Here is an 18784-nt window from a genome sequence, read left to right on the forward strand (position 1 = left end):
TTGGATAAGACACCTTTAGTATAGTTTTGATTTTAAGGCATAATAAAGATCAAATGCAAGTACGAGTGGATTTACATTGAAAATTTCAAACGCATCAAGAAAACCATGTGCTAAGGAAATTTCAAACCATTTGGAACGCACAGAGACGAGCTTTTGTGCAAAAATGAACTTAAAGGTGCCTTTAAAAAAGTGTCAAAGTACTTTTGAAAACAAAAAAGCAAACCCCCAATAGGTGGCAGCAAGAGGCCGCTTTATTTGAGTAAAGCATTGAACGATTCATTCAGCCAAAGAAGCCAATAGGATGAACGGACAGTTGAATCAATCCCTGAATCATCGACTCACCCGAGTCTTCTTGGCGAAGGCCTGAATCGTTCGTGCAGGGAAACGTCGCTGTGTATTATTCAGAGATGGCCAACTGTTCTGCTGTTTATTTTATTATACTTATCGCAATGATTTTACTACTACTATCAATAAAATTAATATTAATAATGATAATATTGCCGGAAGTTGTACAGCGCATGCGTCACGTGTTCATCATCAGCATCCATGACAACCGTCCTGTGGGTGTTGTTTGAATCTCGCTGTGTCGATTGGCATCTGATCTCTGCGTCCTCCGTGACAATTTTTCCAGATTATCGATATTATTGATCGTTGGATACGTCGATTGATCGCCTGCTGTTCCCATCACTCAGGTTTGACCCTTTTTATTACGCTGTGCTTTGTGTTTGTGTTCAGTATGTCTTGTGTTCACTACAGGTTCCAGAGTCGACTCACCTACGACTCGCTCCAGTTTGAAGGCCTCAACATCAGCGCGGGGGAGCTGAAGCGGCAGATCATGAGGAGCAAGAGGCTGAAGTTCTGCCAGCTGAAGATCAGCAACGCCCAGACTGATGAAGGTGAGTTGAGGAAAAGACACTTCAACTGTTCTACGCTAACATTAGATGCGTTACATCAGACACTTCTGGAAGCTGTAAGGTGGTGCTGATGCTGACATGTAGGGATGTTTTGGCTGTTTTAAAAGGCTAATGGCTCTCAAAGTATACCGTGCTCCATAATTATGTGCTGATTCTGATTTTATTTTGCTGTCAGAATACACAGATGATGCTCTCATCCCTAAAAACACGTCGGTCATCATCAGACGGATCCCTGCGGCGGGACTGAAGTCCTCAAACAGAAGATTTGTTGGGTAAGTGCTGTGAAATGAGCACACGCGTCCTCTGTTAGATGTTATATGAAGACTCCTGGTCTGTCCCTGGTGTTTTAGTCACACAAGCTCCTTTGTTTTGCAGACATCAAGCTGGACGCTGGCGTGAACCTTCACCTAGAGCTGATCCTTCACTCCTCTCACTGGAGCAGTTGTTGAAGGTATTGAACAAATGAATAGCACAATAGCAATGTAAAGCACACAATATACGCACACGCACTCAGCTTCTTAGGGAGATTTGAGATTGTTTGAAGGGTTGAGGGTGAAAAAGATTCAAATGTGCAAATGCCTGTGAAACAGACTGAGAATCTGGCTGAGGCAAAGGCGTCAGAGGAGGACAAGCTGAAAGCGGTGATGTACCAGTCCAGCCTGTGCTACTACTCCAGCAGGTGAGCGTTCAGACACTGACAGGTTTGCTTTGTGAGAGATGTCTGAGCTGATTCTCATGGTTCTGATGTTCACTAGTGAGGCCATGAGGCTGCTTGGGATCCCGGGACACCACATTAGGCACTGCCCCACTAATGTGGTAACTGGGTTTTCCAAGCTCACGGTTGCTGTGAACTTGAGCTCTTGTCCTCATCAGTCAGATTGTTTGCTCAGAGTTTGACTGTCACTCCTCAATTCACAGGGCAGCCGCTCCGCGCCGCACAAGCGCATCCGGAAGAGCACAGGGATTCCCCGCAGCTTCCTGTTGGAGGTGGACGACCCAGACCGAAAGGGAGTCATGATAGACGGCAGCGGCCGATACGTCATTCCCATCATAGACGCGTGAGTAAACTGTACTTGGCATAGCCGCATGTTCTAGTGTTTGTCCAAATCTCACATGATGTCTGCTTGTGTGTGTTTGCGCTCGATCTGTTCAGTGAGGCCTATGCTGCTGAGAAGAGAAAGAGGCCGTCCTTCTCCTGCCAGACCGAGCCTTTGCCCTCCTCGTCCTCAGCAGGTGCGGCATCTTCGGTCCGGGACGCCGGAGGGAAACGGTCCCGCTCCCCATCTTCACCAGAGACGCGCGGCGACCAGAAGAGACCACGTCGCTGAGAGACCTTCATCCAAGAGACCTGGAGCCGACGTGTAAATATTGTACATAGTTTATTAATAAAAGATAATAAAGATTATAGCCGCATGAACTGTGTGGACTGGTTAACCTTCACTCCAGCAGTGCAACACACACATACACACACACACACACACACACACACACACACACACGAATGAATTCATAAACACAATATCATGAAGTTTTGCTTTAATTTAGGAAAAGAGAAACTCTTCTGGGCTAAAATCTGATGGGTTTTTTTCAGCGTTCTTACTTCAGTCTTTAATGTCAGGTGATCCTTCAAATGTCAGTGTAAAGTGTTGAGTACACTATTAGTGCTCAGTCGTGTTTTTCATAGTTACCAGTGCCGATGGAGTTTTTTGAAGCGTCATATTCTGCTGGAAACGTTTCATTTGAATGGTAATGTCCCATAAGCGGAGGTCTTGTGAGTAACTTCACAAGTCGGTCAAAGTCTACACCGGTGACAAGCTCATCTACTCCCAGAACCTGCTACTCTCTACCTACACGTTGTCAGCTGATGTTTCAAAACCTCAACACTCGCATACAGAACAGCCTCAGCGTCTGCACCACTTATCGGCACTAGCTGCAAGTCTACACCCCCTCTGTCCAGAAGTGAGCACAGCCTCTTGGTACCATCCCAGCAAGCATTTTTTTGGGGTGTTTAAAGGTGCCAACTGACCATCAAAAGTAAAAATGACTCATTTTATCTCATCCCAACAGGGAAACCACCAACAATAAAGAATGAGTTACTATCTGGTGTCATGGCTTTGCAATTAAAACAAGTTTAGTTATAATGGAGGTCATTGGGGGCAAAAAACAGCCACTTGAACAATATGAACAATACATAAGGGTTAAAAGTCTAATAGACGGCTTGGTTAAAACCAGGCTAAATCTAGGCTGTCAGTGAGTGTGCACCCCTAACCCCGCCTCTCACAGTGACCTCACTAGCTCCGCTGAGTGCTTTGTGTCTCAGATTGCATGCAAGTCTGCAGCCAGATACTGCTGGAAGCTAGTCATCAAATACACAGGAACGAATGACTACACGTGTCAATCTGTCTATTAAACTATCTAATCTGTCTAGTCAGTCTTTTATTATCTTTTATATGCAAAAATATTCATTCATAAAAACATATGTATATATGAACACTGGGTCAAATAGGGTCCGTGCATTTTAAATCTAATAACAAAATTAACCCAATGTTGGTTTTGTCCATATTTAAATGAACGTGTGTAAACGCACGCTTTGATCAAACCTTTTATTCCCCTTGATGATATTGTGCTTTTTTTTCCCCTCAATGCCCTCCAAAGTTTCAATGTTTGGCCGTGTCTGCCATATCTGTTTTGTTTAAAAAAAAAAAAAGGAATGCATCGGTTCCTGCATGTAGAATTCAGAAATCTCATGGCATTGAAAGAAAACTGGCAGCAGTTGAGTGCCGAGGTCAAAGGTCAGATGAGCAGGCATCACACCTGATAAACACCTGGGGCAACTGTACAGTAAAAAAAAAAAAAAACAACAAGATTAAGAAATATTGCTTTAATTTGAGAGAGACAAAAAAAACTCTTCCGTGTTAAAATTTGATGTTCCTCCAGCGTTCTTACGTCAGTCTTTAATGTCAGGTGATCCTTCAAATGTCAGTGTAAATTGTTGAGTGTACCATTAGTGCTCAGTCGTGTTTTTCATAGTTACCAGTGCCGATGGAGTTTTTTTTTTTTAGAGCGTCATATTCTGCTGGAAAAGTTTCATTTTAATGGTAATATGCCATGAGCGGAGGTGTATGAGTAACTTCACAAGTTGACCATAGTCTAGAGCGATGACATGCTCATCTACTCCCAGAACCTGGCAGAACGAAATGTTGCAGCTCGTCCGGTCTTCAATGATGAGCCCAAAAGAGGCCACTTCACAGAGCCGGCCCAAGGCTTAAGAGAACTGAGAGGCAGGACAAGATGGCGGGCTGGACTTGGTTAACTTTAGATTTTACACAAATCTCATTGTTTTGTTTTTCACCTAAAATAGTAATTAAAACATCCAAGATGTGTTTTGCCTCATCAAAATGTGGAATTTGATCAGCAAACTACTCATTCTAAGACAACTATGCCTTGGGCTAAATGACTTGGCTTCAAGTACGATGCCACACGATTCAGAAATGAAGGTACAGACTGCACAAACAGATAAACGACATGATGCATCTCATTTCACCACAACTAAAGGCAGCGACAAAAAAAAAGTCAAGCTCTCACGATGATGACATTTCTCATGCAACCCTTTAGCAAGCCTACATAGTATTTATGCCTAAAAGTCACTGCATGGGTAAATAAGAAACAAGCAACACACACACACACACATATATATATATATATATATATATCCATGGGCCACTGTAAAGTAATATGGTTCTGTCATAACGTTTTGAATGAAAATCTGCATTTGGATAAGACACCTTTAGTATAGTTTTGATTTTAAGGCATAATAAAGATCAAATGCAAGTACGAGTGGATTTACATTGAAAATTTCAAACGCATCAAGAAAACCATGTGCTAAGGAAATTTCAAACCATTTGGAACGCACAGAGACGAGCTTTTGTGCAAAAATGAACTTAAAGGTGCCTTTAAAAAAGTGTCAAAGTACTTTTGAAAACAAAAAAGCAAACCCCCAATAGGTGGCAGCAAGAGGCCGCTTTATTTGAGTAAAGCATTGAACGATTCATTCAGCCAAAGAAGCCAATAGGATGAACGGACAGTTGAATCAATCCCTGAATCATCGACTCACCCGAGTCTTCTTGGCGAAGGCCTGAATCGTTCGTGCAGGGAAACGTCGCTGTGTATTATTCAGAGATGGCCAACTGTTCTGCTGTTTATTTTATTATACTTATCGCAATGATTTTACTACTACTATCAATAAAATTAATAATGATAATATTGCCGGAAGTTGTACAGCGCATGCGTCACGTGTTCATCATCAGCATCCATGACAACCGTCCTGTGGCTGTTGTTTGAATCTCGCTGTGTCGATTGGCATCTGATCTCTGCGTCCTCCGTGACAATTTTTCCAGATTATCGATATTATTGATCGTTGGATACGTCGATTGATCGCCTGCTGTTCCCATCACTCAGGTTTGACCCTTTTTATTACGCTGTGCTTTGTGTTTGTGTTCAGTATGTCTTGTGTTCACTACAGGTTCCAGAGTCGACTCACCTACGACTCGCTCCAGTTTGAAGGCCTCAACATCAGCGCGGGGGAGCTGAAGCGGCAGATCATGAGGAGCAAGAGGCTGAAGTTCTGCCAGCTGAAGATCAGCAACGCCCAGACTGATGAAGGTGAGTTGAGGAAAAGACACTTCAACTGTTCTACGCTAACATTAGATGCGTTACATCAGACACTTCTGGAAGCTGTAAGGTGGTGCTGATGCTGACATGTAGGGATGTTTTGGCTGTTTTAAAAGGCTAATGGCTCTCAAAGTATACCGTGCTCCATAATTATGTGCTGATTCTGATTTTATTTTGCTGTCAGAATACACAGATGATGCTCTCATCCCTAAAAACACGTCGGTCATCATCAGACGGATCCCTGCGGCGGGACTGAAGTCCTCAAACAGAAGATTTGTTGGGTAAGTGCTGTGAAATGAGCACACGCGTCCTCTGTTAGATGTTATATGAAGACTCCTGGTCTGTCCCTGGTGTTTTAGTCACACAAGCTCCTTTGTTTTGCAGACATCAAGCTGGACGCTGGCGTGAACCTTCACCTAGAGCTGATCCTTCACTCCTCTCACTGGAGCAGTTGTTGAAGGTATTGAACAAATGAATAGCACAATAGCAATGTAAAGCACACAATATACGCACACGCACTCAGCTTCTTAGGGAGATTTGAGATTGTTTGAAGGGTTGAGGGTGAAAAAGATTCAAATGTGCAAATGCCTGTGAAACAGACTGAGAATCTGGCTGAGGCAAAGGCGTCAGAGGAGGACAAGCTGAAAGCGGTGATGTACCAGTCCAGCCTGTGCTACTACTCCAGCAGGTGAGCGTTCAGACACTGACAGGTTTGCTTTGTGAGAGATGTCTGAGCTGATTCTCATGGTTCTGATGTTCACTAGTGAGGCCATGAGGCTGCTTGGGATCCCGGGACACCACATTAGGCACTGCCCCACTAATGTGGTAACTGGGTTTTCCAAGCTCACGGTTGCTGTGAACTTGAGCTCTTGTCCTCATCAGTCAGATTGTTTGCTCAGAGTTTGACTGTCACTCCTCAATTCACAGGGCAGCCGCTCCGCGCCGCACAAGCGCATCCGGAAGAGCACAGGGATTCCCCGCAGCTTCCTGTTGGAGGTGGACGACCCAGACCGAAAGGGAGTCATGATAGACGGCAGCGGCCGATACGTCATTCCCATCATAGACGCGTGAGTAAACTGTACTTGGCATAGCCGCATGTTCTAGTGTTTGTCCAAATCTCACATGATGTCTGCTTGTGTGTGTTTGCGCTCGATCTGTTCAGTGAGGCCTATGCTGCTGAGAAGAGAAAGAGGCCGTCCTTCTCCTGCCAGACCGAGCCTTTGCCCTCCTCGTCCTCAGCAGGTGCGGCATCTTCGGTCCGGGACGCCGGAGGGAAACGGTCCCGCTCCCCATCTTCACCAGAGACGCGCGGCGACCAGAAGAGACCACGTCGCTGAGAGACCTTCATCCAAGAGACCTGGAGCCGACGTGTAAATATTGTACATAGTTTATTAATAAAAGATAATAAAGATTATAGCCGCATGAACTGTGTGGACTGGTTAACCTTCACTCCAGCAGTGCAACACACACACACACACATACAGGCATACATGGTTTATGAGGTCAATGTGACTTTTTGGTGGTTTACGGGGACATACCTTTGCCAACATCCTACGAACATAAAACTTGTGCCAAAATTTTTTATTTGAGCTACAAAAGGCAAACAACGCTTAAAAACAGCAATTTTAGTTTCACAACACACTCAAATTAACTATGTGACATTTCACAGGCTTATGGGGACAGACAAAATCATGGTTTACAAGGTCTGTTTACATGTTACACACAAACCTAGCCCCTTCATGGTTTAAAAGGACTGATTAACACATTTTACATATCACACTATTCTGCTATTGCAGTAAGGGTGACAACAGAACAGACTCTGGCTTTCCTCAGCTAGACACCTGCTAAACCCATCTCAGTTGCTAAGGTTCTGCCTGTCACTTCTTAAATGACAAAATACTATTTTGCTTATAATACACTTTTGATTTAACAATTCTGTAGGCTTATTGTGTTGTATCAGTTAAACAATCTGTTTAATGTACTGTTGAACAATAACCTGAAAAAGACAGCATTTTAACATTAAAGTATGAAGAGTTAATTGTTTAAGGGCCTTTGCTCTTATTTTATAGGACAGTAGATATTTTGAAAGGCAACTTCAGATAAAAAAAGAACATAATTGGCAAAGAACCTTCAACCATGAACAACCAGAAGCACAACTGTACGATAACATATTCATTATTTTATTCTTTTACTTTGCCAGAACACAAATGTTCCCCTCTGTGAACTCTGTGTGGAGTTTGCATGTTCTCTGTGTTGGAGTGGGTTTCCTCCAGGTGCTCCGGTTTCCCCCACAGTCCAAAGACAAGCGGTACAGGGGATTGAATACACTAAATTGTCCGTAGTGTGTGTGTATGAGTGTGTATGGATGTTTTCCAGTGATGGGTTGCAGCTGGAAGAACAACCGCAACGTAAAACATATTCTGGATAAGTTGGTGGTTCATTTCACTGTGGAAACCCCTGATAAATAAAGGGGTTAAGCCGAAAAGAAAATGAATGAATGAATGATTACAGCTTATAAACAAACTAATGGTATTTTAAAATTTAATTAAGTCGTTCAACAGATTATTCTTTTTCAAATTTAAATATTTATACTAGAACACAACATGGTAGTGCACTAGAATACTGTCAAATACAAAACATTGCCACTCAATGACAGAAATAAAAAAATAAACTTTTTTAATTTTACTTTTGAAGTCCAGGAAAACAGCAGGGGAACTAAACATGTATATACATTTTATTATGAAATGCATCAACTATTATCGCTCTGACAAGAACAAAAAATAGATGGATAAAAATAGATAAAAAGATAGATAAAAAGAAAAAAAGATAAAACTAGACATAAAAGTTTGATTCCACAAATTGAATGATACATACAGAATGATATGAACACAAAACAGATTAAAAACTAAATTTCGTAATGTGACAGTAATATAATGTGTTATAATGTGACTAATTAATATCATACACATTTTCACTTTTTTGTCACAGTGACAATATTTGACCATTTTCAAACATGTAAATAAAAAACAAAAAACATGTCTTTTTGCTACTCAACACTGTTGTAAATGTTTAGTCTGAGGGACTGCATTTGTGGGTTATGTATTTTTGTGTGATGGGTATTGCCCAGGCTCATGAAGCAGACGTGGACCTGGACTGTGGAGCAGTACCAGACTGTGGAGTAGTGGCAGACATGGGTTGAGAAGCAGAGGCAAACTGTAGAGCAATGTAGAGACTACCCTAGAGTGATGATGGACTGTGAAGCACTGGCATGGAACAGAAGTGGGTTTGAAAATGGTTAAATATTGTCACTCTGTGACAAGGGAAAAAAATGAAAATGTGTATAATAATAATCAGTCTTTTGAACTCATTACAGCCTTCACGTCTGCTTTTGTCCATGGTCTTCTCATGTAGGTTGTTCTGCCAGTGCTAGAGCCTGAAAGCAAACAAGATGATTAACTGTTAGCATCACTGACTTTTAATAGATCATATCAACTGTTCATCAATATCGTTTAAAAGTCTCTTTCTTGGAAAAAAGGTTAATCCTTAGGTGTGCACTTACACCATGGTTATACATCACACAACTACATGATTTAACAGCAACATATGCGAGTATAACTTTCAGTAGCTGCTTTGAATCATTGTGGACTATTGAAAGTGATATGACCTTTCCATGTAAAGACTTTTCTTAATTTTAAAAAAAGGCAATCAATAATTTCATAATATTCCCTATTATATTTTTCCACTGGAGAAAGTCTTCCGTTTTTTAGTTTAGCTGAATAATAAAAAGGTAAAAACTGCAAAGGTCAATATTATGAGCACAAAAAATAAAATAAAAATATATAAAATTATAAAAATTAAAATTTATTTTTTGATTTTTTTGTCAGCCAGATATCGCAGAGCCCTATTTAAAAATGGCCAGATACAAAAGAGAAAGTGATAAATGGAAGACATTGACGAGAAATGTAGCATAGGAAAAAGCATTTGTGCATTTGCGCTACAAGCACTGCGATAGAAAGTCTGAACGTGTATTGAGTGCTGCTGGAAACATTGCGACTCCAACTAGGTCTGCTTAATCCAGACAATGTGTCAGCATGTTAGCTTTTCTGTCAAATAATTTACCAAAAACAGTGGAGAGTTAGTAGCCTACGCTGTTTTTTCCTCAACATCTCATTTATATTGTTATCAATAGGCTAATATTTTTTGTTCTTCTTTTTATTATTATCATTATTATTATTAGTTACTATTTATATTATCACTGATACTGAAAAGTGTTATTTAGGCTATTTGTGAAGTTCTTAAAAATGTAACATTTAATTATTATACAGGAGGGGGGAACCAGTGAATATTGTCCTCACCACTTAAAAAAATGTGTAAATAAAAACAAAAAAAAAAAAACTAAAAATAAAGGATAAAAGGAAAAGCATGCTCTTCATCATTTTTCATAATCTGATTTGTACATGCTGCTGTGTGTGTGCACTTAGGCTAGACGAGCAGAGTACACACATCTAAAGTTATCTTACTGTGAGCGTTTTAATGGTCAAATAGGTGTCAAAATGCTGTGTTCAGTGATCATTTATAAGAAGCTTAAAGCACAGTTTGTTTCATATTTTTATTCTATTGTACATATTTCCCTTTGCTCATTTACAGGGAGGAAAATAACTGCATATATACAGTTGAAATCCGAATTATTAGCCCTCCTGAATTATTAGCAACCATTTTCCACCAATTTCTGTTTAATGGAAAGAAGATTTTTTTTCAACCCATTTCTAAACATAATAGTTTTAATAACTAATTTTTTATAACTGATTTCATTCATCTTTGTTATGATGACAGCACATACTTTACTATATATTTTTCAAAGTACAAGCATTCAGATTAAAGTACAATTCAAAGGCTTAATTAGGATAATTGGGCAAGTCATTAATATTGACCTTAAAATAGGTTTCAAAATATTTAAACCTGCTTTTATTCTAGCCAAAATAAAACAAATAAGACTTCCTCCAGAAGAAAAAAAATATTATAGAAAATACTGTAAAAAAATCCTGAATTTGTTAAACATCCTTTTGGAAATATTTATTAAAAAAATATAAATAAAAAATTCACAGGAGCGCTAATAATTTTGACTTCAGCTGAAAAATCGTTTTGAATAATCTTGTTTGCAATTATGACAAAAATAATCGTGATTATGATTTTTCCCATAATAGAGCAGCCCTTACTGTATGTGTAATGTAGCCTACAGTAGATTATGTGATGTGATCAATTAAAAAATACATTTTCTTTTTTCTTAGTAATAAACATGCTTTTACACTATACTGTATGCTTTAGAAAAGATACAATAGATGGTGAGAAGTATAGCCCCAGGCTGCAAAAATTAAACAAATATAAGAATGAAGTTGTTTAGCCTTTATAGCGCCCTATTAAATTGTGTTGGGGTAAAAAGAATGTTTACATTTCTTTGACTATCATGGCGATGTTATTACCTCAAATCTTAAACGTGCGCACATTGCAAGAAATGAAAATCGCGTCACAGCACACACTACAAAATATTAAGGTTATCGAGTCAATGAAACACATCACCTGATAGCAGTATAACTTGCTTTATCAATAATTATTATTATTTATTATAGGCCAGGTTACAAATATTTGAAAATCTGTCACTACATGCCAAACACTCAAAATAGGTTCCCTTTTGCATAGCTATTAGTGGCAGTTATGAATTAAATAAATGGGCATATCGGCACGTAAGGTGAGTCGACTATTATTTATTGTCTGTTTATTTTTCTCTGTTCATTTCTTTCACATGCATGCAGAGTGAACAGTCTGTGCTGTTTCTGCTTGTTTAATAGAGCGCCTCCTCTTATAGCCGGCCTATTTCGGTATAAAGGACAAAAAATTTTTTTTTTGTATACTGTATGCTATTCTATCCCCTATATTAAACACAGCAAATGTATAATTAAATATTAGAAACATAAATATTTTAAGTTTCTAAAAGCACATTTTAATGTTTAAGCATTGTTTATTGGCCGTCGGCGTCGATGATGTGCACCTCTCAAAAAATGTAACTACAAGTCGCAACGACACAGAGCGCAAGGTCGTGATTTGTTTGATGGTCGTGATTGGTCGGCTTGGCAGCGCTGACAAGTCTGGGGGCGGGACCAAGAGCCGTGCGAGTGGTGCGAGCCCAATAGAGCGATTGTTTACACGTGTGGAGTCCCATGAAGGAGCTCTGGATAGAAAGTTTTGTTTTGTGTTTATCTCATAGTTAAAGTTGTTCCACGTCCGCCGGTTCCAGCCTCAAAATGAGCGAGTTTGAGTCACTTGCATGTTCAGGAAGCGTTTAGAAAAAACAAAACAACAGCGAAGAAACTCAACACAGAGGAACATTAACACCTCACTGCCAACTAGCGTTTTGAAAGTGTTAATGCAGACCAACAGAGACATTGCGCAGAAGTAAAATAAACAGCTACGCGGCTTGCATGTGCCGTGGGTTACGCCGATCATAACGCAGAAGTATAAACCAGGCTCTATAAACTTTAATTTCATAAGTGCATACAATATAATATTAATAATAATAAGACAATTAGCATGTTTATCAGGGTAGACGACATGCAGTGAGTGGATAATTCCATATGTGCAATATGTACATTTAAATCTCTCCATTTTGCTGTAATGGCTGTGCTGTGTTTGACTGGCAATAGCTTTTAGATTATAACCCGCGACCCACTTATTAATATGCAGCCTTTTTTGATTACATGGGGCCAGTTGCACCAGCAGTGTGTAAGTTAAAATGAAGCCTAGTTGTGACTTAAAGGGACACTAATTTACAATGTACGCACTACTAAATATTTCTGTGTTGCAGCATTTCACTCAGTTTAAACCTAACGCTGTGTTCCAACTAAACATTTACCGCAGCCTCCCCCCATGTATAATGGTAGAAAAGAGATGACGGTGAGATTAGTTTACATCGAGGAGCTTGCGATGATCTCCCTCTATTCACAGCCTTATTTTCTTCCTAAATCTCGCATTTCTTTCGGTTTGTGAATGAAGAGTTTAATTTTGTTTCAAGAAATGTTTTGTGTTAACATACATTTCTTTATGACTGGGTTTTTTCTCCCTGCTATTTTTTCTTTAACGTGTAGAATATTTAAAAAATCAAGTTTTATGTTTTGATAACTTTGTGTAATTTGTGTGCATTCACAGCAAATTTTCAAAGAACAGTTATATGTAGATGCATTAGTTGCAGAATTCTAAATCAGTTTAACGATTGAAACACTTTTTATTTGATATTAGGTGATTTAATGCAACTATGTATGGCTTTACGGAGAGCTTATGACCTTACTAACTACGGTTTGCCTTAAGAGCATGTGGTGCAACCGAAGTAAAAACAACTTTAGTTATAAACATGCCAGTAGTTATTATTATTATTATTATTATTACTACTACTTCTATTATTATTAGGCAATTTTCTGAAGCAACCCCTGTAACCAATTTAGTGCTTTTGGGTTGTTGTTGTTTTCGGTTAAAGCGCAATGCCCCATTAACACCTCAGACAGGCTGCTTCATTAATAGCCAAACATTTTGTTTGAGATGAGGGCAGGGGTATATCTTGAGTATATTTCACAAGCAAGGTTGACACAAAATCCCCGGTTATATACCTTTTACCTATAGGCCAACTTCTGGTAATGTAGGCTTATATAGGCTGTTTCTATTCACAGCAACTTATGGACTGAACTACGTGTTAATTAAAATTTCTATATTAGGCTCGTAGCAATTGATATTGGGAGTCATGGAATATTGTTTGCATTTATTTTGCATATTGTTTGCAATATCCTACTTTAATAATAATAATAATAATTAATATTATATTAAAAAGTTTTTTCTATTTCTAAATAAATAGCCTACTGTAAATTAGGCCTACAACCATTAATGATTTATATATGAAATTAGAAATGAAATTCTTAATAATATTTGTAAAGGAAACAAATATAGGTCTTATATGTGCCGTTATATATATTTCAATTAATATGGAATATAAGTGCATGTTTTCACCAAAACTATGATAGATTTTTTTTTTAAATGTGTGATTGTGTAAAACAATATACTTTGCAAATAAAATAATGTTTTTTTTTTTCTCTCTCTCTAAAGAAATTGTTACCACCTCGTTTAGAGCATCATTATGGGCATTTTACGTTATAACTAATGTGGGTCAAACAATAGATCTGTGACAGAGAAACTACAGGTTTTGGGACACACTCGTCACTACATCGTTCTTTTCCCAAACGACACATTGTACTATGATATTTCTGCCGCGAGTTACGTTGTTGTTTGGGAAACCCAGCCCTGGTGCAGAGCCAGAGGAAGAAGCGTGCTGCGCTTGTGGAGCAGATAAGAAGCAAGAGAAACTTCTAGACCAGGGGAGAGTTTCCCAAACAACGACATATATCTGAATGAAGGGGTAATCTACTGTATTTTAGCCTAATTATTATTTCTAATGTTTACACACTGTGAAATAGGCTAATCCAATCTTAAAAAAACACACACACTAAATCATTTTTTGTGAATTGTTTTTATTCCAAGCTAAATAACATTTTAGAAAATGTTGCATATCAAGCTGTTGGTATCTCCTCGCGGTTGAAATTGGCTGTTATGCGAAAAAAAACAAAAACAAATATTAGCTCGCAGGCTAGTTGCTTTTTAGATTTAATTTAAGCCTATATTCAGCTGACAGCGCACACTCAGCCGCGATACAGAGAGAAAAAGTAAATAATAGATTCTTTAATGTAAACGACTAAGAAAAACTTCGGCTATATACTCGGGAGAGGACGTAATGAGATCTAGACTGGCTGTAAAATATATACACCAATAGTAATAGTTAATCAACGCATTTTATTAAAAAAAAATCTACTCATTTTAATATTGCGATTTTTACATTTTTTAGAGAATGTCTGTTTTTATTAACTTTTCTGTCATTTATTTCAAATTTGTCATTATTTTATTAATTTGATGATGTTAATATTTTACATAGGCTATTTTATATACACATCTAAAATCATTCAAATTAAGGTTGTGACGATGAGGAAATTTCCCCACCGGTTAATCGACATGTGACAACACCGGTAATACCGGTATCATAGTGGGGGTCGGGGTTTCCTCTTTTCTTTCTGCTTTTAAATAGCTTATAAATGCATATAATACTTTCACTTTCAGTTTTGCGGGAATTGCCAATTCGGCGTAAATTGTTTGAATGGACGAATGTGATGAATGTTAGAATGTTTTTAAAACGAATAAGAAAATAAAATAGCAAGATAAGTAATTAAATTGCACAAAGTTTAAATAAGATTAAACGAATGAACAAGAAACAAATATAAAAGAAAAGCTTTCAAAATTACATTACAAAAATGACAGGTTGACACAGTCTTTAAAAAAAAATAAAAAATAAAACATTGTAAATTGGCATTTATTAACAGTGAGGTTTACTTGTTCTTTGCGAGGAATCCTGGCCAATATGTTGACCATCTCTGGCTTAAGATGGGATCTTGTGGGGCTTACTATGTTCCCCATCGTGCTGAACACACCCTCAGATGAGCAGCTTGTTGCACGTAAAGATACTTTTTGGTTACATTTGCTAACAGGGGGAACATGTTTGGTTGTCTTTTGTTGTCCTACCTGACTTCAATAGAGTGGAGGAACTATGACGTCAATTTGTATGCAAAAACCCGGAAGCGAGTTAGCATTTTAGCACTTCCGGTTCCCTCGTCCCAAAGTCAATGGGTTTTTTGAATGGGGTTTCAGTAAAATCGCTCAAATAAGGTCCGTGGCTAACACCAACTCAATATACTTTCACGTTTTGTTCTACGACATAAAACACATCAGTTACAGCACACTCTTCAACTTTTAAATCGATTATGCTTCTTTAAAAAGACGGTTGCTATCAAGTTGCTAAATGAGACTACAGGCTGCGTCGGGGGCATTATACGTCATCGAGCTGATCTGGTCTGGAGCGCAGCTCGCTTGGGCGTTTGGATTAGTCTGTGATTTAAGTATTTTCAGAATAGTATTTTATAGTTTGTTGTATTATTCTAATTGAGAATTCAGATTGTGTGTAGATAATTCCTTCACATGTAAAGGCTGTCGAGACAGATTCATTTGTTGATCATTCATTTTAATTAAACGATAATATGAAGATACTGCTCAGTTTCTTTCCTGCTCTCAGTAATGCAAACGTGTGAATAAATGTGTAAAAATACATGCATGTTAACTGTCATTTTAACGTGATCAAGTGATTTCTCGTCTTTTTTTCTTCATCAACACATTTAACTCTGTCATAACTGCAATATTTACACTCCTCCATAAAACGTATAGCAGATGTGACTGTATTGGGCTGTTTTTCGCTGTACTTCGTGACACAAAAGGAATATTGAATGTTATTCTGTGTCCATGATGATGAAACCTGCAGGCATTTGATAGACTTGTTCCTCCTCACGCCGTCGTCTGTTAAGGTAAGCGGGCTGTGTGCACGCGAGCGATACACTTATTTAAATATGTCTCATAATAATACTATATAGGCACATTTATACACATTTTTTAAACTTTTAGAACAACCGCAAAGCAAAACATGTATTTCCCACGTAAAAACGATCCAAAAGGCACAAAGGTCTATGTGTGTTTGCGTATTTATTAGTTTATAATATATAGCGTGGATTACAATATAATATACTGAGAGGTTAACTCTTTGTCATGGACGTTATTTCTAAAAATAAGCTTGATAAGTCGTCTGTAGTAGGGTGGGGCTGACGTCACTGACGAGCGCCCCGAGGGCGCTGTAGTCCGTTTATAGCCTTATGTTAGCTTTTTAAGTCTTGCGTTTGCATTTAAGATCCAAAAGTGCTCAATGTTATATTTTCGTGTGACAATTATCCGGCTGAACAAAACGTGTAAGTGTAATGAACAGTGTTTGAACACAGAGCGTATTATTCGCAATCTTCGAAAACCCTATGGGAAAATCCTATAGGGATTTCCACGAGGGAACCAGTTTTATGCTAGCAGCCGATTAGCCTACAAAGTGACGTCATAGTTCCTAGTTCCTCCACTCTATTTCTTAATGTATTATTTAGCCTATTGCATTATATATTAATAGCTTAGTCCTTATGAACAATCCGTTTATAAAATAGCCTTATTAACGAATTTATAGGCTAGTGAAGAATAAACCGAATATGAAATATGATCCTTGCATAATGATCACAACTAAACAAGCTAGCACTCATTTTATATATAAACTTTAAATAAAAAAGAAAGAAATGTTAAGAAATTAAACATTGTGTAAAAAATCTAAAGACAGGCTAAATAAAAGTAATTTTATTTAACAGGCTAAAAAAATAATCAACATGTAAATGTATAAATATTTCGATAAGTATTGTTATGGAATATTTATAACTATATGATCTTGCTTTTTTTGGTTATATCCATACAAGCTTTGAGCTCTCTTACAAGCACAGTTGACAGGCGCAGGTGTCTTATGTCACTGTCAGTGGCGGATTACACACAGCATACCCTGGCAAGATGTTTTATTTGTTGCCGATTGGCGTGTTGTTCCTTTTTTAAAACACCTTTTGTTTTTAAAATCCCTCAAGGTAATGTTGTCTATCGAGTTATATAGTCTCCCTCGGAGATATTGTAGTTCAGTAACATGCTTCGCAGCATATAACCGTGAAGCTTAAATAGGCTGAGCATATTTTTATTAATTTTAAGACACATTAATACAAACTAGCCACCGTTTGATTTTTTTTCGTTTACGTATATTTTTATCAATCGAAAAATGCAATGAATAGTTTAATTTGGTTTTCATTTTATTAGAATTAATATAATTAATAGGCTACACAACTCCTATTGGCTCGAATTGCGTTTTGACAGATAAGGCGTGACTTTCTGGCTCAAAGATATTTGTGCCTGTTAATTTCAGCGCTGTATTTTGAAAGATTTCGCAAAGGCTTCAGCTGTTCTACCTGTCAGCTGGTACCAGCCTCAGTTTTGCGACTTGACCTGTGTGGCGTTTCGATGTCTGAATGATAGCGAGAGAGAGATGAGATCAGACCTCAGATTCGATGTGTAGCCGCACTTCACAGTTACTTTATAGCAATTTTTAATATTGGCTCACCTAAATTAACTTTTCATTTATTAAAAGCCGAAATATTTCCAGACAGATGAAGCAACTTTCGGTTTTTAAAGACAGCGGCCTCAGTGATAAAAGACGCGCGCACACAGGTTACATTCTTGTAGGCATATTCATCTTTTATTTTTTTACATGAAATGCATAAAGTGCAAAAAAGAAGAGCTGAACTTCGGAAAAAGTGCTCACTTCAGTTGCCGTGATGATTGCTTTGTTTCTCTGCAGTTGGCTTGTCGATGGCGCGGCATTGCTACATCATTCTTGTTTTAATAAAAATAAGATATTTATTATTAAACACTGTGAGATGATGGTCGCGTGATTTTTAAAATGAGAGTATGCCTTGCATATTTATTCTCACGTGATAAATGAAATATGACGCATTACTATGTTCAGATTTTAATTATAAAGCATGCTCTGGCCTTAAGTAAATTATTACGAATTCTATTTTCCATTTAATTAAAATAAATATTTAATAAAAAAATAAATAAATAAAACGAATACTTAGAAAAAACAAATGTGAGGACGGTGTCACGGTAAAAACGTGATGTCACCGGTGTTGCGTCTTAAAACCGGTATCACCGTCAACACCGTCTATCGTGGCAAGCCTAATTTGCTTTTTTAACTTGTGAGAGAAAAGCGAATTTTACCTGTCAGTGGCTGCACATTGCTCCTAAATAGCATAAAGCATTTCTTTCTTTTGTAACATTCTTTTTTTTTTTTTTTACTTTAACCCATTAAAAGAAAAAGTGTCATAATAAATACAATTATTATTAAAAATGCAATTAAGTTTTGTCTGTCGCATAGTTAACTATGTGATGTGGGTAAATGGTGTTTCAATGCTGCAAGTCCTATATTTCAAACCTGCGGGAAGCACTGTAATTGATCGTTTTTTTTTCCCAATAAGGTGGTGTAATAAATACATTACAATTTTTAATTAAAAGTTATTCACATTAAATAATAATAATAAAAAACATTGGTTTAAAGAATGTTAAAAACGCAGGATTATGTTTTAAATAACTCCAAATCGAGGCAT

At 37.8% G+C, this 18784-nt stretch overlaps 2 protein-coding genes across 4 annotated transcripts; both read left to right on the plus strand.

The window, feature by feature from the left end:
• The first annotated feature begins 562 nt into the window (after positions 1–562).
• Positions 563–2327, plus strand: LOC141375844 (E3 ubiquitin-protein ligase RBBP6-like). 2 transcript variants are annotated; one of them, XM_087264910.1, is made up of 7 exons: positions 563–896; positions 1090–1186; positions 1290–1365; positions 1505–1593; positions 1670–1730; positions 1833–1972; positions 2068–2327. In XM_087264910.1, exons 1-7 carry the CDS (start codon positions 737–739, stop codon positions 2240–2242), a joined length of 798 nt encoding a protein of 265 aa, XP_087121036.1. In that variant the 5' UTR covers positions 563–736; the 3' UTR covers positions 2243–2327. The 2 variants fall into 2 exon arrangements, with proteins under 2 accessions (XP_087121036.1, XP_087121037.1); XM_087264911.1 differs by lacking the exon at positions 1670–1730.
• A 2915-nt stretch (positions 2328–5242) lies between these two features.
• LOC141375845 (E3 ubiquitin-protein ligase RBBP6-like) lies at positions 5243–7160 on the plus strand. 2 transcript variants are annotated; one of them, XM_087264957.2, is made up of 7 exons: positions 5243–5576; positions 5770–5866; positions 5970–6045; positions 6185–6273; positions 6350–6410; positions 6513–6652; positions 6748–7160. In XM_087264957.2, exons 1-7 carry the CDS (start codon positions 5417–5419, stop codon positions 6920–6922), a joined length of 798 nt encoding a protein of 265 aa, XP_087121083.1. In that variant the 5' UTR covers positions 5243–5416; the 3' UTR covers positions 6923–7160. The 2 variants fall into 2 exon arrangements, with proteins under 2 accessions (XP_087121083.1, XP_087121084.1); XM_087264958.2 differs by lacking the exon at positions 6350–6410.
• Positions 7161–18784: the final 11624 nt, after the last annotated feature.

Source organism: Danio rerio, chromosome 8 (genome assembly GCF_052040795.2).
Source record: "Danio rerio strain M-AB ecotype USA chromosome 8, GRCz13ab, whole genome shotgun sequence".
Classification (NCBI taxonomy): domain Eukaryota; kingdom Metazoa; phylum Chordata; class Actinopteri; order Cypriniformes; family Danionidae; genus Danio; species Danio rerio.

Excerpts from the sequence above, each read along its gene's own strand:
- LOC141375845 (XM_087264957.2), top strand. The coding sequence starts at position 5,417 with ATGTCTTGTGTTCACTACAGGTTCCAGAGTCGACTCACCTACGACTCG. Across the intron at positions 6,046-6,184 it reads CACTGGAGCAGTTGTTGAAG|ACTGAGAATCTGGCTGAGGC; the intron begins GTATTGAACAAA and ends CCTGTGAAACAG. Across the intron at positions 6,653-6,747 it reads GTCATTCCCATCATAGACGC|TGAGGCCTATGCTGCTGAGA; the intron begins GTGAGTAAACTG and ends CGATCTGTTCAG.
- LOC141375844 (XM_087264910.1), top strand. The coding sequence starts at position 737 with ATGTCTTGTGTTCACTACAGGTTCCAGAGTCGACTCACCTACGACTCG. Across the intron at positions 1,366-1,504 it reads CACTGGAGCAGTTGTTGAAG|ACTGAGAATCTGGCTGAGGC; the intron begins GTATTGAACAAA and ends CCTGTGAAACAG. Across the intron at positions 1,594-1,669 it reads CTGTGCTACTACTCCAGCAG|TGAGGCCATGAGGCTGCTTG; the intron begins GTGAGCGTTCAG and ends GATGTTCACTAG.